We start from the raw sequence: 16,455 nt of genomic DNA on the forward strand, positions 1-16,455 counted from the left end.
CTCTTTTAGATGGCGTGACGTCTGTCTATAGGGGACAAATACCATGGTATTTTTCTGTGGAAAAGTAAATGAAAATGTGAATGCATGTCAGTGTTGTGTCATCCATTCCAGCCCTTCCTAGACCCTACCTAGACTTTACCCTCCTGAAACTGAGAAGTGGTTAGCTATAGGTTTCCTGAATGCAAATATCACGTTACCTGATCTGCTGCAACTTCCTCCCCACCTTCAGTGAGAGCATGCACTTCATTAAAGTGGAATGCTTTGGTGAAATAATACCTGCATTAAGCCGGGTTTGTCATGCATTGCTGGAAGCAGAAAAACAGGTTACCCCTCCTGTTTCCAATAGAAGCTTGAGTGTTAACTCATTTTAATTGCATGTGAATATCCAATGGCTTTTCAGGTTTTACTTTTACTGTAAAACCTTAGTGGTACTGCACATAGAAGTATTTAATTTACCCAGGTTTTAACACAAGTACAGTAGCAACAGTTATGCCTACATAAACTCTATAATCATGTTGTAAAGTTAGTTAGGAGGCTGTGTGGTCCAGTGGTTAAAGAAAAAGGCTTGTAAACAGGAGGTACCCGGTTCAAATCCCACCTCAGCCACTGACTCATTGTGTGACCCTGAGCAAGTCACTTAACCTCCTTGTGCTCCGTCTTTCGGGTGAGACGTAGTTGTAAGTGACTCTGCAGCTGATGCATAGTTCACACACCCTAGTCTCCTGTAAGTCGCCTTGGATAAAGGCATCTGCTAAATAAACAAATAATAAAAAATAATAATAAGTACAACAGTATGTAATGGTCTGAATGCTGCAGTTACAGCATTTGACCACACTGTTCTATGCAAAATTCACACCTACGTAGGTAACCGTTTGTTAAAAGGAGTATATGTGAGTCATAATATCTTGTCCCAGTGCAGATCAGGTTTATAGAATCCTTTGACACGCCTCTGTTGCTGGGGGAAAAAATGGCTGCAGTTTAAAAAAATAATAACAAAAAGTCTGCATTGATTTTGAGATGTTGTCTGCAACAAATATACATTAAGTATACTTAACTGAATTAGATACCTTGACTTAGACCATCAGTGCTCACATCAAGTCCATTCAGGTTAATTGGAAGATGATCTCGGACTGAAAAGAACTTGGTATCACTGGCTTGAACCTTATCATTTAGAACAGTACACGGTGACTGAGAGATGTGCTTCCTGCTGTGTTACTGACAGATTGCGGCCCTGTGACATCGCCACAGTTGCACTTCACGGTTTGCTGCCGAAACACAGGGCCAGTGTGGAAGGATATTACTACCAGAAACCTTCAAAGGCTTTTGTTGAGCTGACAAAGCAGGTAAAGCTAATAGATTATTTTGAATACATTGTGTTACAAACATTATTTTTGTAGCGCTGTTAGATACTTTTAGTTCACATGGGAAAGGATGTTCTGGTGTCTTTGGTACACTTTACTTTTTCTATTTTCTGTCCCGGTGGTATGGGAATAAAAATACATGAGTTCTGTGATCTGCTTTCTTGCTTGTGTCATACAGGCTATCTGTATTCAGATTAGGGGGCAATACTGGACTTTACCTACTGATGCCTGCTAATAAAGCTGTGTGTTGGGTTCAGCAAACTGAATACAAATAACAGACATTTTACATTTTGAATATCCACACTGTAAAAGGGGTTGACATGCCGGCACAGGCATCCAGGTTTTATTTATTTAAAACAAAACAAAATATTCGGTGAAATACCATGCGCCACCACCGAGCAACAAGCAATGTTATTACTCAAGATGGTGCTGCTTCTTTAAAAAAAAAAATACAAAATAAAACTCTGTACAAAATCACTGCTAACAAACAGAAGGTGGCCTACATTCATTTGGCTGCACGCTACTCCCCCTGCACAGGGAGGTCCCGCACCAGGAACCTATCCTCTAACTAAACTTGGATATTATTATTTGTTTAAAGGCGTCTGCCAAATAATAAACCTAACTTTCAGTTTCCAGTTAGACACATGCAAAACTGAACTAAACTATTTTACTTTACCAGACTTCTTGGCAAAGTACCTAATCACCTCAACTTTCCACAGTCTACTCAACGTGGATTAGAACAAAAAAAAGATAGTTCTCAGCTGCTGATCAAATCCTAATTTGCAATCAGTTAGCCAATTGGTGTCTGACCACATTTCACACATGTTTTCAAGGGATGGCTATCTCTAGCTGCCATATTTAACAAAAACTTTCAACAAACTTTATTTACAAAACCCAAACAAAATCCAAAGCACACTTTTTCCATGCGGAGGGCCTCAGCCCTGCCACAGCACCCTCCTTGCTGAACTGTACAGAGCAATGTGGTCGTGCTTGATGGGTCAACATGCTTGGAGCCCCTGCAGCCTGGAGAGGTTGGCAGGGGTAGAGAAAAGATGAGCAATGTGAATATTGTGAAATGAAGGAAAGGCTGTCTTGCTGTAAACACATTGTTATATACCGAGCATCAAAAGACACTTATCACTATTATAACACATTTATTTTCGAAAAAAAATAAGGTATATAAATGATGGACATTGACGAAATGTTTTTGGTTTCTTTTTAATCATTCGATCATTCATCTTGACCATGACACGCTGGAATGACTATGACTGAAGCATATGCACTTAATCAGCTAATTAGTGAGACAGTTGATTGGACACTGGATATGGAGTGATTTCAGCTGTTGAATTGCAAGCTTGAATAAAAGCAATAAAGAAAATCACAGAAAAAAAAACAACATGCCACATCTGTCAAGAGAGCTGCGCCTTTGTGCAATCGGCATAGGAGGCTGGACTAGGGCAGCGTACTGCGGCTCGCCGTCTTGGGTGCTCACAGCCAGCAATTTCAAACCTGGCGAGACGGTATAACCAGACACACTCTGTCAATGACAGGCCACGAACTGGGAGACCAAGAGTCACAACACTTGACCACGATCGACAGATAATTTTGCAGCATCTTCGTGATGTCAATTGTTAATCGGTGGAATAAAAAGTCACTGCACCTGCTCTAAAACAGTTTGTCATTTTTCGATCACATCTAGTGAATTTTATCCAAATATAAGTTATAAGTTTCATTTGATGCTCAAATATAAGTGATATGTTTCCTTCGATGCTCAAATATAAGTGATAAGTATATAAAGGTGAAATGATGAAATGTAAAAAAAATGCTATGAGGGACAGGGACTTCAACACATAAATAAATAAGTAGTATTGGAACAGTATTGGAGCTAGTGTATACGTATTTTACACGTGCATTGCCCTTAAACTCTAGGATATGGAAAGTTTCCTGCAAAAGCTTCTGGTGCTTCTGTTCAATGACAGGAGCAACAGGAAGCTCAACTATCTTTGCGGGCGGATTTTGTCAAAGTCCAATAGAAGTCTCCACAAGATATGTAAAGAAAGAGAACTTACAGTAAAAGTTATAATAAAATTAGACTTCCCTGTGAAGGAAGAGCCAAACACAATTCCGTAAAGTGGATTGTTTTGTGATAATAACATATTACTCCTTTGTAAAATCTGCACTTTTTGTTGTAACAGGGGAACATTGTCAAATGGTACAAAGCCAGCTAGAAAGAAAGTGACCTCTTAAATCAGTGCTGTTCACTTTTGGCTTACAATCTTAAAAGGTTCAATTAAATAATTAATAACCTGTTAGGAAAAAAGTCATAGACTGGCATGGCCCTCGCAGTCCAAGAGCAAACAATAGATAATACAAATATTATAGATCTCAATGTGTGACCTTCTCTTGCCAGAAGAGGGCGTACAAGTTAGTTCTCAAAATATTGCAGAGCATGTAAACAATCACTTTGAGTGTTTGTTTTGTTGTTGGTTTACACCTAGTTAATAATCTTTTCAGTCTTATTTGAAAAGACACATTTTCTAAGAAGATACTCAGATTCTCGAGTAATTCCCTTTAACATTTTTTTTGTCAGCAGATATTAAATAAAACCACCTGCTCCTTCATGGTACTAAGTGGTTTCTTGCTACATATCCTCTCAGAAATGTTCTTTTGCCTTTGCATTTTAATAAGGTATTGAGATGATGGCAGGTGAGCGCTGCTGCTTTTTTGAAGGGGAAGATGACAGAATTACTAATATAATGACCCTAACCCTAACCTTGATTACACCTTCCTAAAGAACTCCTCACAAAGGTTTGATGAGAATGGGGTGGAAGTGTTAAGAAGTTTATTTATATATTACTTCTGTTCTGATTATTATTATTTTTTAATATCTGCATTATTTTTGCGTTTAATGTGTATTCAGGCAGGTTTGGATCTTCAGATTGCAGTGGTACAAACCGCTTATGCAAATTGCAGTTCCACGCGATACCTTGAGAAAAACGATTTTGCATTACATTTCTAGATCACTCCTGTGTCTGTCTCTTAAGTTGTGTTTTTTGCTTGTCTTTGCAGACATGTTGGTAATTGAGGCAGACCTGGCACTGAAAGGTCAATTCACCACTGGGATGAAATGTACACAGACCTTCCAAATAGGCAACTCAAAATAAAGGTCAGTACATCAAATGACAGCCCAGCAAACCACTTACTGTATTAACTTGCCTTATACAGTCTTGTTGAAACATGGTTAGGATTTTGTTGTGCACAAATTATTGAGAATATCATAATCTATGGATGTATGGAGATGAAAATCGTTTTATTTTTGTTGTGTTTACCAAAACAGTTATCTGAAGAAATACAGTATCTAGTCCTGTAATTTTTTTTTCTTCTTAATAAACAATATCAAACAAGATGAGTAGAAATATATTAACTGTTTACAGAAAAATAAAAAAGGGAGTGGACCATGGCATCAGACAGTCCAATTGATTTTTAAATGGTCAAACTGGCCATAAATCCTTTTTCAAAAAGCAGTTCTGTAATTAGCATAGAATGTACCGGTAAATAGATTGTTAATTTTACTTGCTGATTTGTTTGTGATGTCCACCAGGTGGCAGACAGGAGAGTTATTGACATCACAGATGCAGAGAGGTGTGCAGTTATCCCACAAGGGCTCCAGGGAGCAATCGATGCTAGCGAAGAAGTACAGTCTGCCCAGGGCCTTCGTCCAGGTGTACTCTGGTAGGGGAGTCTTAGGCTAATGAACATGGGATTTTCTTCTGTATATATAATGTATAATAAATAATTATAACACTGTGTATGCTACTATTGGAAGTGTAGTAATTGTAGAGCAATACTCCTTGTGTATTTCTAAGCCCCTGTAGTAACTGGCTGGGCACACTTCCTGCATATTGTACAATTTTATGGATTCATTTAGGGATATATGCATTAAAAGGACGTGATGTATTTTAGGATATGGAACAAAATGTTTGAAATAATGTTAAGGAACGATTTCTTCTTCAGAATTCCATTCTGTGCAGTACTGTACTATTTGTTTAATTCGGTATAAACCATGTTGAGAACAGCGCTTTTAGATTGTCTTTGTAAGTTATGATCGTGACTTCTTCGTGTATTCATTTGCATATCTGTATGTCACGGCAGTTCTACTTTTGTAATCTCTTGGAGCTAGATAAACACGAATAACTTATACATTGCAGGCAATCAAAGCCAGTCCAGCAGGTATTTTTGCTCTGGTCCATGCCCACAAAGTTTGCTGACAAAATAATAACAGTACACTTCACTGTGGATATCTTTACTAAAGCCCACTAACTGTTGCCAAGGTCACCTACTGCCTGCAGCAGAGGGGATTCATGTTTGAGTAGTACTGTTTAAATAAGGGATCAATATAATGGACATGAATGGAAAGTTGTACTGTTGAGATATGGGTCTATATTTCCAAGTAGCAGGCACTGGGACACTGATCGTCAACATTTATTTTGCAGCATCATTTCAGTTTAGAAACGTGGAGATTACAAAAGGGTTCATTCGCAAAGACTCCGATCAGATGCTAGCCAGCTGGTGCTATCGACTTGCAGCTATGTTGGCTCTTCCCACTCACAAGTTGCTCCAGTGATCAAGTGTTCTGGCTAGCTGCTGGTGTCGTGGCGGTTTTCATGAGAGGCGATCCCATTGCACTTACTGGTTTCTTGTACTGTACTTAGGGAAGGTTATTCAAATAATAATTGTAGTGTGATCCTCAGTAAATACAATGTGGATAGTCTTAGGTTTTTGTAATGATTATATGCACCTAAAGCAACTAGTCTGTACAAATGAACGTAATACATTTATACAAAACATTTATACTGCTTGCAGTTGTTTATGTGGAAGATGTCTTCTTATTTTGTGTTTGATAACACTGGGTGGCCGAAGATAAAAATAAAAAATAAAAAACTGCATCATTTGGTAATTGTAACTAATGTAGTTTGTTTTATATGGTCATGATACCAGTGTAATCTGGGGTGCAAAATTGTTTTAACCATAATTACTTTTTATTTCATGGTGTTTATTTAGTAAGACAGAATAGTAGCGAATAGTACAATAATTTACAAGTAGGCTATAGGCAATAAACTATAGCCAACAATACATAATTTAAATTAAACTTCACAGCAGTGGTTGTTTCATATATACAAATACAATTACTTAAATAATAAATACAGCTTTGAACTGTGAAATGTGTTAATTTTAAAATACAAAAAAAAGCAATATACACATTTTAAGATTTGTTTGTTAGTGTTTTTAGTCAGCTTTCGATTTGTATGGTGCCACTGTTTGTGCACACACAATTTGTTTTTTGCTCATGTTTTTATCACCCCTTCAAGAAAGTCCTTCTCGACCACCTCCTCTATTTCCTGTCTGGCTTTGCTCCAGAACACTTTCTGGGTCTCCATTTTGATGTCCTTGTTGGGGTACAGCACCGGGCTCCCCGAGTGTCCTGCAGCCCTGCTCGTCACCTTGCAATTGAACACCTGGCTGAGCACGTTGAAGAAGGGCAGCAGCTGCTCCATGCTACGTATGGTGTAGAGAGTCAGCAGCAAGTGACCCGGCTCCCAGGTCAAGGCTCTCCCTGAACAGTCCTCCTCCGGGTTTTTCTGTTATAAGAAATGCAAATAAATTACAGGGGCAGATGGACGAGGTATGAATGTAAAATCAATGTATCCACTAAAACAGTCTTAAATGGTGGTACTCTTGTCAAGCCCAGGTTCAAATCTGGTCAATGCAAGTCACATAAAAATAGAATATTGAAATATTCAAAAATACTGACCATCCTGGACCTGCAAATCAAGATCAGTACAATGAGGTTTAGTTTAAGTACCATCTTCTGTTGAGATATATCGAAAATGAATACTTTTTTAAAAAGATATTTAAAACATAGCCATCAATACAAATCTTGAAAGAACCAGTTTAACACTTATCCTATAAATGCTATAAATGTCGAGGACAAATATATTAATAATTATACCATGGTCCATTTTTATTTCCTTTTCGTTAAAAAATACTGAAGGTATTTAATTAGTTATCCTAGGGTACTTGTCCTGTAAAAGTTACTTTGTGTTGAACATGTTAAATGCTTATGCTAAATTACCTTTGCCCTCTTCCTTAGCAGTTTTGCTAATCGAACGACGTAGGGCTTGAATTCCCTTTGGTGAGTGCCTTGCCTACGGACCTCCAACCCAGAATCATCAGATGCTTCTGGAATGAAAGCCCACCGATACCTGTGGCAGAGAAATGCATACTATTACTATCTGAACAAGGGGGGATTCTGATATAAAAAGGAACATTGCAGATATTTTTAAAACTCACCTGTTTCAGGGGGAAGAAAATTCCTGTACACATCCCTAGTTTCTTTACTGGGCTCAACCATGCTTTTGTGTCTTTATTAAACATGGCAAATACCCATACATGCAGAAACAGTCAAGAACACATGTGAAAGACTTGAAACATCACAGGGTATGATATATTCCTTTAAGTGATATGTGAAAAACAAACAATTCTTGCAACATGGGTTAATTCTTCATTTAGTATCTAACTGTATTTTTGAAGTATTTTGCAGTAAAAGCCTTTCAAAATCACATAAGGTATGTGTAGTAAATATACAGTATACTGTCAATGTCTAGGTAAGTTAGATGTTAAACTTACATCTGGAACTGTGGCAGGCTTTCCGAAGGTAGAGCCAGGGCCAAGTCCAGGAACTTGCAGGCGGAGAGGTAGAGGTTGAGCCAGCGCTGGCTGTTGTAGGAGGTGGAGAATCCATTACCCCCAGTATAAGTCGTTTCCAACCCAGCCACTGTTGGACCAGAAGTCCTAAAACAGACAAGAGGAAATGCACAAATCTAAATACCTGCTCAGGCAAGCCAACGTGCCTCCATAAATCAGAGAACTGCATTGTATATTGAGAATTGGGAGAATTGCAAGAGGGATATACCAGATGAAGTGGACCAAATCCACGGTGTTTGTGGTTGATGATACATGAACCACATGTGATGGAGAAACGGGTGACAGGGTAGGGTGCCGTGTGCTTGTTCCAGGTGCTTCCCACTATAAAATAATGTATTGAGCAACCCCACCCACTTCTGCTGGTAGGACCCAATATTTATATTTATTGTACTATAGATCAATATGATACAAGCATATACAATATTGTAAATGTTGTACTCCAAGCTGACACTATAATACTAATGTATTACAAAAAACATATCACTTTTTTTTTTTTTTTTTACCTTGAAATATCTTCGTCTGCTGTGAGTTCCTGTTCCATCAGTAAAAATACCTGCACCTGAAGGAAGAAAAATAAACAAATATTTAGCCTGGAAACTAGGAACAAACAGACAGCAAATCCACGACGCGCTGACTGAATATACCTAATACTAACTGCTTTGGATATGCACTGTCGTGGCTGGTTCTACCTTTTCTTTTAGTATGGTATGCATAGAGATTACTTCAAACGCAGTACATTACAATGTGGCACGAAATACATAAAACATCTAAGCATGCAATGAATGATGCAGACGTATTGATTGTACCAGCTCCATGCATACATTAGTATTTATCACATATGCTACATACCCTTCTGAAGAGCATGACACATTTTCTGATTTACAAAATGCAACTGTGTGTTGCATGTGTCTTTTTTATTACTAACTGCTATAACACAACTAGTCCCTCTGTAAAACTTGACAGTTTTTATAGTGTAGCCCTGATTAGTATTTCCTAATCTCTAAATAATGCAATTTTATTTTGTACTGTATGTACCTGAAGTTATTATGTATGCACTACATTTCTAGTGACACTATACATTTTGTCTGCATGTAATACATATGTGCACATACCATTTAAAGTGGTCATTAAGTCCTGGTTAATCATTTGTTGCCAGCCTTAAACAGTGTATATGTAACCATCATTTGTAACTCATACATTTGCGCACATACTGTACATATTACAGCAGATTATAAAAATAACAACTTAGAGACTGGTAAAACTTGTAGGAAATTAAAATTCCTACAAGTGAAAAATTCTGCGTTGAATACAATAAGGCTTTACTCAGTATACCTCGACATTAGACAGAATTTATTTATTATTATTATTATTATTTTTTTAATTAGGGTTAACCCTTTGCGGTCCATTGTCGGACCTGGTCCGACATTGCAATTATTCCTGTCAGGGCCATTGTGGGACTCTGTCCGACATCATTATAGAAACGCAAAAAACGGGTTTAGTCGTTTTTTCTCCGGAAAAAGTCGAGAAAACCATTCAATGGCCGAGTGGGAACGACAGGAGCCGAGACAAGTCGAAAAAATAAATAAATAAATAAAAGGCGTATCTCATGAATAGTCATACATGGCCCTGGTATCAGATAAAGGGGCGGTCATAAGTAAACAAGCTGGCTGATAGTGAGTCCCCGCAAGGAGAACACAGACATTTGCAGAGCTTTTTTGAGATGTTATAGTAATAAAATAATGACTTGGATCGCATTATTGAGGAGTTTGGTGATAAAACGAGTGATCAGGAGATGATTGATCGGTATGTACGACTATTATTATTATTATTTATTTCTTACATAGGTGAAAGCTATAGCGAACGAAAGGGTGGGGCGCGGCTGGAGATGCCTAGTGAGTGCTTTGTTGATATGCAGGGCCATTTAATCCCGTTTGACTGTGAAAAAAAAAATACTTTTAAACAGCGCGTCAAATTAACTGAGCGTGTGAAAATTAATTAGACCTGGCGTGCCTGACGCGCATTTAATAAATGGACCGCAAAGGGTTAAAACAGATTTAGCTAAATGTCCTGTCAAAAACAGATAGATTAAACATGTATATGTTTTTTATTTAATTTTCTATTTATACCTGTGGCGGAGTGTCCCGCCCCTATATATTTATTTATTATTATTTGTATTTTTGTTTGCGGCGCAGTTCAAAGCGCTGCATATTTGTTGTTGTTTTTATATTTTAAAAACCTCGTGAGGGTGCGTGGCTGATCAGCTACTAATTATTTAACTAGCTGACAGTCACGCATCTTTACTAAACTCGTGCAGACTGTGGCCGAGGGGTAATAAGATAATTAACAGCTAGTTAACCCCTCGGCCAGAGTATAAGAACCTGCAGCTGTCCGTGCTGCGAGGAGAGTGTACAGAGGAGAGTATGGGGAGCAGAGAGAGCGAGGAGAATAAAATAAACAACTGCTAAGTATCATGCTGGGTTAAAACCAGCACGCTTATTTGTTTCTATTTGTTTGGCCAACGTGCCTTTTTGTTTTGTGTTTTGTTGTTTGTTTAAATCTTTTGTTTTGTTTTCTGATTTAATAAATACGCTGAGCGCAGTAGCATTCAGCTTCACCCGCCCATCCACTGTTTTGGTTCTGTTACTTCCTGGTCCGTGACGTCACCACACCTCACCACTGCAAGCCATCCTGTCTCAATACCATTGTATTTTGTTTTCTTTGATGTTTGTACAGTTTAGTCTTACCAGCTCTGTGATCATCGTTGGCCACAGGGAGGTCAGGTGCTGTGGAGATACTCTTAGGAGAAGCACCCGAAAGAACAGGAACACCTGTGCATGGAGCGTCGGGACCTGGGGCAAGCGCAGACTCTCCACTAGCCTCTCTGAAATTAGTGTATACAAATAAATAAGAAAGACCAGTGTCTTCATAACAGTTTTTGTCAATTGCATACATTTTAAAACATATTATGCTCTTGGTGAACATTTTCTATGAGAGGTTTTACCTGTATTGAATAGGTTGTGCCATGCACACATTTGTTAAACTCAGTAACAGCAGTTCTGTACTCTAAAATGTACTCTCTTTTTATTAATTTTTTTTTTTTTTTTTTAATTTAGTAGTCGTCAATTAATTTTTACCTAATTTTTCTCCCAATTTGAAATGCCCAACTGTATTTAGGTTCAGCCCACCGCTACCCCTCCTGCGCTGTCCTCTGAAGAGTGTGCCGTTAGCCGAACGCTTCTTTTCACTCTGCAGGCCCGCCATGCAGCCAGCCCAGAGCTACAGCGTCGGAGGACAACGCAGCTCTGGGCAGCTTACAGGCAAGCCTGCAGGCGTCCGGACAGTCTACAGGGTTCGCTGGTGCGCCGAGGAAACCCTGGCTGACCTAACCCTACCTCCTCCCAGACGACGCTCGGCCAATTGAGCGCCGCCCCCTGGGAGCTCCCCTCCGCGGTCGGCAGTGGAATAGCCTGGACCCGAACCGGCGACGTCCAGGCTATAGGGTGCATCCTGCACTCCACGAGGAGCGCCTTTACCCGATGCGCCACTCGGGAGCCCTCAGCAGTTCTGTACTCTAATGGTGAGTCTAAATCTTAAAAAGGGTTTGAATCCATGAAGATTGTGTAATTTCTATCACAATTTATAAATAATGGTACACCAAAAAGATATCCTACAAATAAAACAAAAGCAACAATAACGTATACAATACTGTAAAACTTTCTGCTGTTCTGCTTTTCTCCCTTTTTATCTTAAAAATACATTTGAGAGTGACTCAATTATCACAAGAAATCTGACAATTTGGATGACCAGATTCAACATCATTGCAAAAATTAGAAAGTTAGCATATTTTTTTTGTGGGACACGTATGCCCCTTGTACCTTAAAGGGGTATAGGGCACTTTGATGGGGAGGTAGCACTTAGTGTATGGGGTTCAATATTATTTTAAATAAATTAAATCATATTTTTGAATATTTGTTTGAGTTTTAAAAAGTATATTCAAAACGGAGAAAAAAAACATGTCAGATTTTCATCAGGTAAGCATTAGAAGGCACCTGCAGGCAGCTACCGCAATTGGACATGAGATTTTGAGAACACCTATACAAAATGTAAAGTGAAGGGGGATGTGACGAGACTGAACTGACCCTGGATGTCGGGGAGGTACTTCTGGTACTGGTCCACCTCACTGCTGAAAATGGTGAAGGCCAAGCGCTTAAGGAGCATTGCTCTCTGCTCCAGCTCGGCGTCTCGGTTTGCAAACAGATTGAGGGAGCTGCTCTGCGCCACAGCAACCCGCGCTACAAACAAACAAACAAACAGCAGCAAGGTTAATCCGTCTTCATTCTTCAGGTGAAACTTTAAACATTGGAACAGCAGCTGATGTGCACCAAGTTTTTTTTGTATACTGTTGACTTGTATTCCTTTTTAAAATTAATGATTACATTTTTATTAAATGATCCACGGTCTCCCAAAACGCACTTACTCATCAAGTCTCGGAATGTGGTTTTGTCGTGGGTCATCAGGTGATCCATGATAGCTCTCCAGCTAGAAGAAAAAAGAAAAAGGTGAAGAAGTTGTGACTAAGCTGCAGTACCCAAATTAATGTACAATTTGTATACTGCCATATCATTCTTTGTTATCTATTTCCTATATTCTTCATATAGAGATGTATACCTTTAAAATAACACAAAAGATATAACTGATCCAAGCACACAGTCTTGCTAAACTTACTGACTAACACATGAGGAATCCATATGGAAGAACGTGTGGTCCATGAAGAGGTCGAAGGCTTCCTTCTTCCACGCTCTCCTGGTGTACTGGTATCCACTAAGGCTGCTCAGCAGCTGCACACAGGCACGGTAGCTGGGTGCATTATGGGCACTAGGATTGGAAAAAGATTACAGTTCAATAAGCAGTAGGTACAGTAATACATTGCCTGTGAGCTGTGTGCCAGTAAAGATATACATTACTAAGCTCATGATTCATTCCAGCAGTTAGTTACCTGTGGTTGCGGAGGTATGGCACTACGTAATGCATAATGTTAACCAACAAAGGAATAACTCTCTCCTTCTCATCGCTGTAAAAGACCATGTCCAACAGGTGAGCCAGGACCTGAAAGAATATCACAAGGCGGAAATGTATGAGCAAATCACCAAATAAGCTTTCTATTACAATAGTCCACTGACAAATGGTCTGGCTTTTGGTTTGGAGACAACTCAAAAGAGGACAGTAGAAACACAAACATGTATTTGCTGGACTTCAGCTATTTACCTAATAAGTTCATTATTCCAAATTAATTCATTCTTAATCAAGTAAGAGATCAAAATAATAATATGATAATATGGGTTAGACCAAATAACTTTTAGAAAGTCCAATCAAAGAGATTCACACAAGGACCACATACGATTGCCACACAGTTTATATATAATAGGCATGCTAGAGATCTCTGTAGACAGTGCTTTGTTTGAAACCCACTTTAAGGAACATTTCAAACACAATTTATCTCAGAATTCACAGTTAATAGTATCCCCCATCTATTCGTAGTCTGTCTGGGATTCATAATGCTTGTGTTGTGTTTTTAAGGTAAAACATACAAGAAAATCAAGTAATTACACTGAAGGTTGAAACACTTGTCACCTTGACTTACGTTTCTTATAAGTTTCACCCTAGAATCTAGGACTGTGTGTTTTGCAGTTATGTATTACAGGTATGCCTCAGTAGAAACTAATACCCTCCCATCCCAGAGGCCAGTATGCTACCAGCGGAATCACTTCATTTCATACATACTGTACTGAGGTGGGTTAAATTATTTACATAGTTACAATATGTCTTCTAAAAATATAAATAAATCAATAATTTACCTCAGCCAGCAATGTCAATGCATGCACGCTGTACACAGATGGTGTAAAACTGGAAGCCTCCATCACAGTGAGCATGAGATCTGAAACACAAATGTTAAATAAAATGTAGTTATCATTTTAATCATTCTAATACAAAACAAGAATAATATGTTCTTAATACTAGGGTTCTTTGATCACAGTGGTAAGATTCTCAAAGCCTTTACTCCAAATTGATATCAGCACTAATGATGACTTGGAGTAAAAAGCTATGAGAATCTACCCATGCAGGTGAAATCTTTAAAGCCCTTTACTACTAGTTGTAAAGTGCTTTGGTGAGCCGAGGACAGCTTGGCCGACCTAAGCTCGGCCGCGCTCGGCCAATTGTGCACCACCCCTTGGGAACTCTCGTCCACGGTCGACAGTGGAATATCCTGGACTCAAAAAGGCGACGTCCAGGCTATAGGGCGCATCCTGCACTCCACACAGAGCGCCTTTACCGGATGCGCCACTCGGGAGCCCCCTGAATCTTTGATGTAAATCAGAGTATAACACACTGGGGCTATACTGCGATCGCACCTTCAACATCTGGTTCAAGACTGGCTCCATCTACCACAATCTGTGGGGAGGCCTTTACTTCCAGATTTCTCCTCAGCCAGGTAGTCTGCTCCAAGGAAGAGCCAGCAATGGTCCCAATGGCTTCCACTACTTTGTGTGTAACATCCTGTTGAAGACAAGTAACAATAAACCTTGTTAAGCTGGACACAGCTCTACTGCAAAGAGATGACCGCTCTAAGTGGTTTTTGACAGTAAAATAAACTTGCAATCCACCTTTAGGGTTCTGGACCAAATTTCTGGTGTTTTCCATGCTGTCCCACTTGGCTGTATGAGACTTTGAACAAAGTTTCAGGTTGTTATTACAGTAAAAAAAAAAAAAAAAGACAAACTCTCTCACCTGCAGGTCTCTCTGGTCCTTCTTATTTTCTAAATTGGGATTCTTCAAAATGAATTCATTGAGAACTCTTTACAAAAAAAGAAGATCATTAGATCAATAGTTCAGTTGGTAACGTTTTAAGCTCTTTAAGGTCGTGTATGGGCAATGTTTTGTAAGAAAATGCTTAACATTACATTCAATAAATATAATGTTGGAATACTAAAATATTCAGTTTGAGTTAATATTCAATACATTTGTTTCCTGCATACTGGTATATATTTTATTAATTGAAAACCAAGGATTATGGCCCAGAGAAATACTGTACTTTACTAAGTTATGCAACATGCACAATTTAATCATATTACAGCTTGTATTTGCATGAAATAAACACACATAACTATAAAAGTATTGCTACAAAAAGAAATGGCATATGAAATGCTGCAATATAAATTATTTACTAAGAAATAAAAGCCTTCATTGGGCACAATGCGTGACAATGCAGAGAAAAGACCTCTGTACCCAAGTATAAGGAACTGGCCAGGTGACGGGAGCCCAAGCTGCACAGAGTCTTTCAGTAAAGCCAGCAGAGATGACCAGCTATCCACCAGGTTTGACACAGGTATCCTGTAAAGACAGAGAACGATAAACCTTATACTTGATGTTATTAACAAGTATGTCAATAACGTACAGCTGTAAATTCAAAATCTGAGCCATCAGTATGATGACAAAGTTGATGACCAGGAAACAGTGTGTACTGAATAGTATAGAATAAGAAATGGCAATGAAATGTTCATTGTTGTTAAGCGGTTGTGCAGATATACTATATGCAAAAGTGCGACATACAGATAGATGTCTGCTGTATGGACAGACAGACACCTCCATATAGCCTAAAAATCTGATACTCTCCATAACGTAAGCCTAATAATGTTAAAACAAGTTTTCATGGCAATTGAAAAAGCGGTGCTCCAGATTTATGCAAAAATGTAAGTGTCACATACTGCACGTACAACGGCCTTCGCTAATTAGGCTGATAAGTCTGATTCACACAATTATATATGTAGCTTGAAAAGAAATGGCACAGAGGACAACTGGCAGGAACATGGCTGCCTATCTTTGCAACAATAAAACACAGAATGAAAACTGCAATTGGTCTTGCATTATTGTAATAATTTCATAACAATCACTTCAAAAAGAAGAAAGGCTGTGTGGTCCAGTGGTTAAAGAAAAGGGCTTGTAACCAGGAGGTCCCCGGTTCAAATCCCACCTCAGCCACTGACTCATTGTGTGACCCTGAGCAAGTCACTTAACCTCCTTGTGCTCCGTCTTTTGGGTGAGACGGAAAAGTAAGTAACTCTGCAGCCGATGCATAGTTCACACACCCTAGTCTCTGTAAGTTGCCTTGGATAAAGGCGTCTGCTAAATAAACAAATAAGAAGAAGAAGAAGAAAGCCAAGTATTACCTTTGTACATAAGCATAGAAAAACTGCAGCATACATACTTCCAGAGAGAGATGTTTCTGAAAACCATAAACGAAAACCACAATAAATAAATAAAACATGTCAAA

At 38.8% G+C, this 16,455-nt stretch overlaps 1 protein-coding gene and 1 long non-coding RNA gene across 4 annotated transcripts in view; one reads left to right on the plus strand and one right to left on the minus strand.

Moving 5' to 3' along the window:
* Nucleotides 1–967: 967 nt before the first annotated feature.
* Nucleotides 968–6,048, plus strand: LOC117410806 (uncharacterized). The gene is made up of 3 exons (XR_004545731.3): nucleotides 968–1,343; nucleotides 4,431–4,527; nucleotides 4,963–6,048. It is a non-coding gene; the product is annotated as an uncharacterized LOC117410806 (long non-coding RNA).
* A 330-nt stretch (nucleotides 6,049–6,378) lies between these two features.
* The window catches only part of LOC117411048 (protein dopey-1-like), a 47,955-nt gene continuing 37,878 nt past the window's right edge, over nucleotides 6,379–16,455 (minus strand). For all 3 annotated transcript variants that reach the window (XM_059025630.1, XM_059025631.1, XM_059025629.1), the window contains 14 exons: nucleotides 16,352–16,407; nucleotides 15,411–15,515; nucleotides 14,913–14,979; nucleotides 14,537–14,681; nucleotides 13,982–14,061; nucleotides 13,123–13,232; nucleotides 12,852–13,001; nucleotides 12,604–12,665; nucleotides 12,266–12,418; nucleotides 10,871–11,007; nucleotides 8,630–8,685; nucleotides 8,049–8,213; nucleotides 7,495–7,624; nucleotides 6,379–7,000 (listed from right to left, as the gene is read on the minus strand). In XM_059025630.1, coding sequence (XP_058881613.1) covers nucleotides 6,707–7,000; nucleotides 7,495–7,624; nucleotides 8,049–8,213; nucleotides 8,630–8,685; nucleotides 10,871–11,007; nucleotides 12,266–12,418; nucleotides 12,604–12,665; nucleotides 12,852–13,001; nucleotides 13,123–13,232; nucleotides 13,982–14,061; nucleotides 14,537–14,681; nucleotides 14,913–14,979; nucleotides 15,411–15,515; nucleotides 16,352–16,407 — 1,710 coding nt within the window. In that variant the 3' untranslated portion in view covers nucleotides 6,379–6,706. The remainder of the gene's footprint in view (nucleotides 7,001–7,494; nucleotides 7,625–8,048; nucleotides 8,214–8,629; nucleotides 8,686–10,870; nucleotides 11,008–12,265; nucleotides 12,419–12,603; nucleotides 12,666–12,851; nucleotides 13,002–13,122; nucleotides 13,233–13,981; nucleotides 14,062–14,536; nucleotides 14,682–14,912; nucleotides 14,980–15,410; nucleotides 15,516–16,351; nucleotides 16,408–16,455) is intronic.

Source organism: Acipenser ruthenus, chromosome 6 (genome assembly GCF_902713425.1).
Source record: "Acipenser ruthenus chromosome 6, fAciRut3.2 maternal haplotype, whole genome shotgun sequence".
Taxonomy (NCBI): Eukaryota; Metazoa; Chordata; class Actinopteri; order Acipenseriformes; family Acipenseridae; genus Acipenser; species Acipenser ruthenus.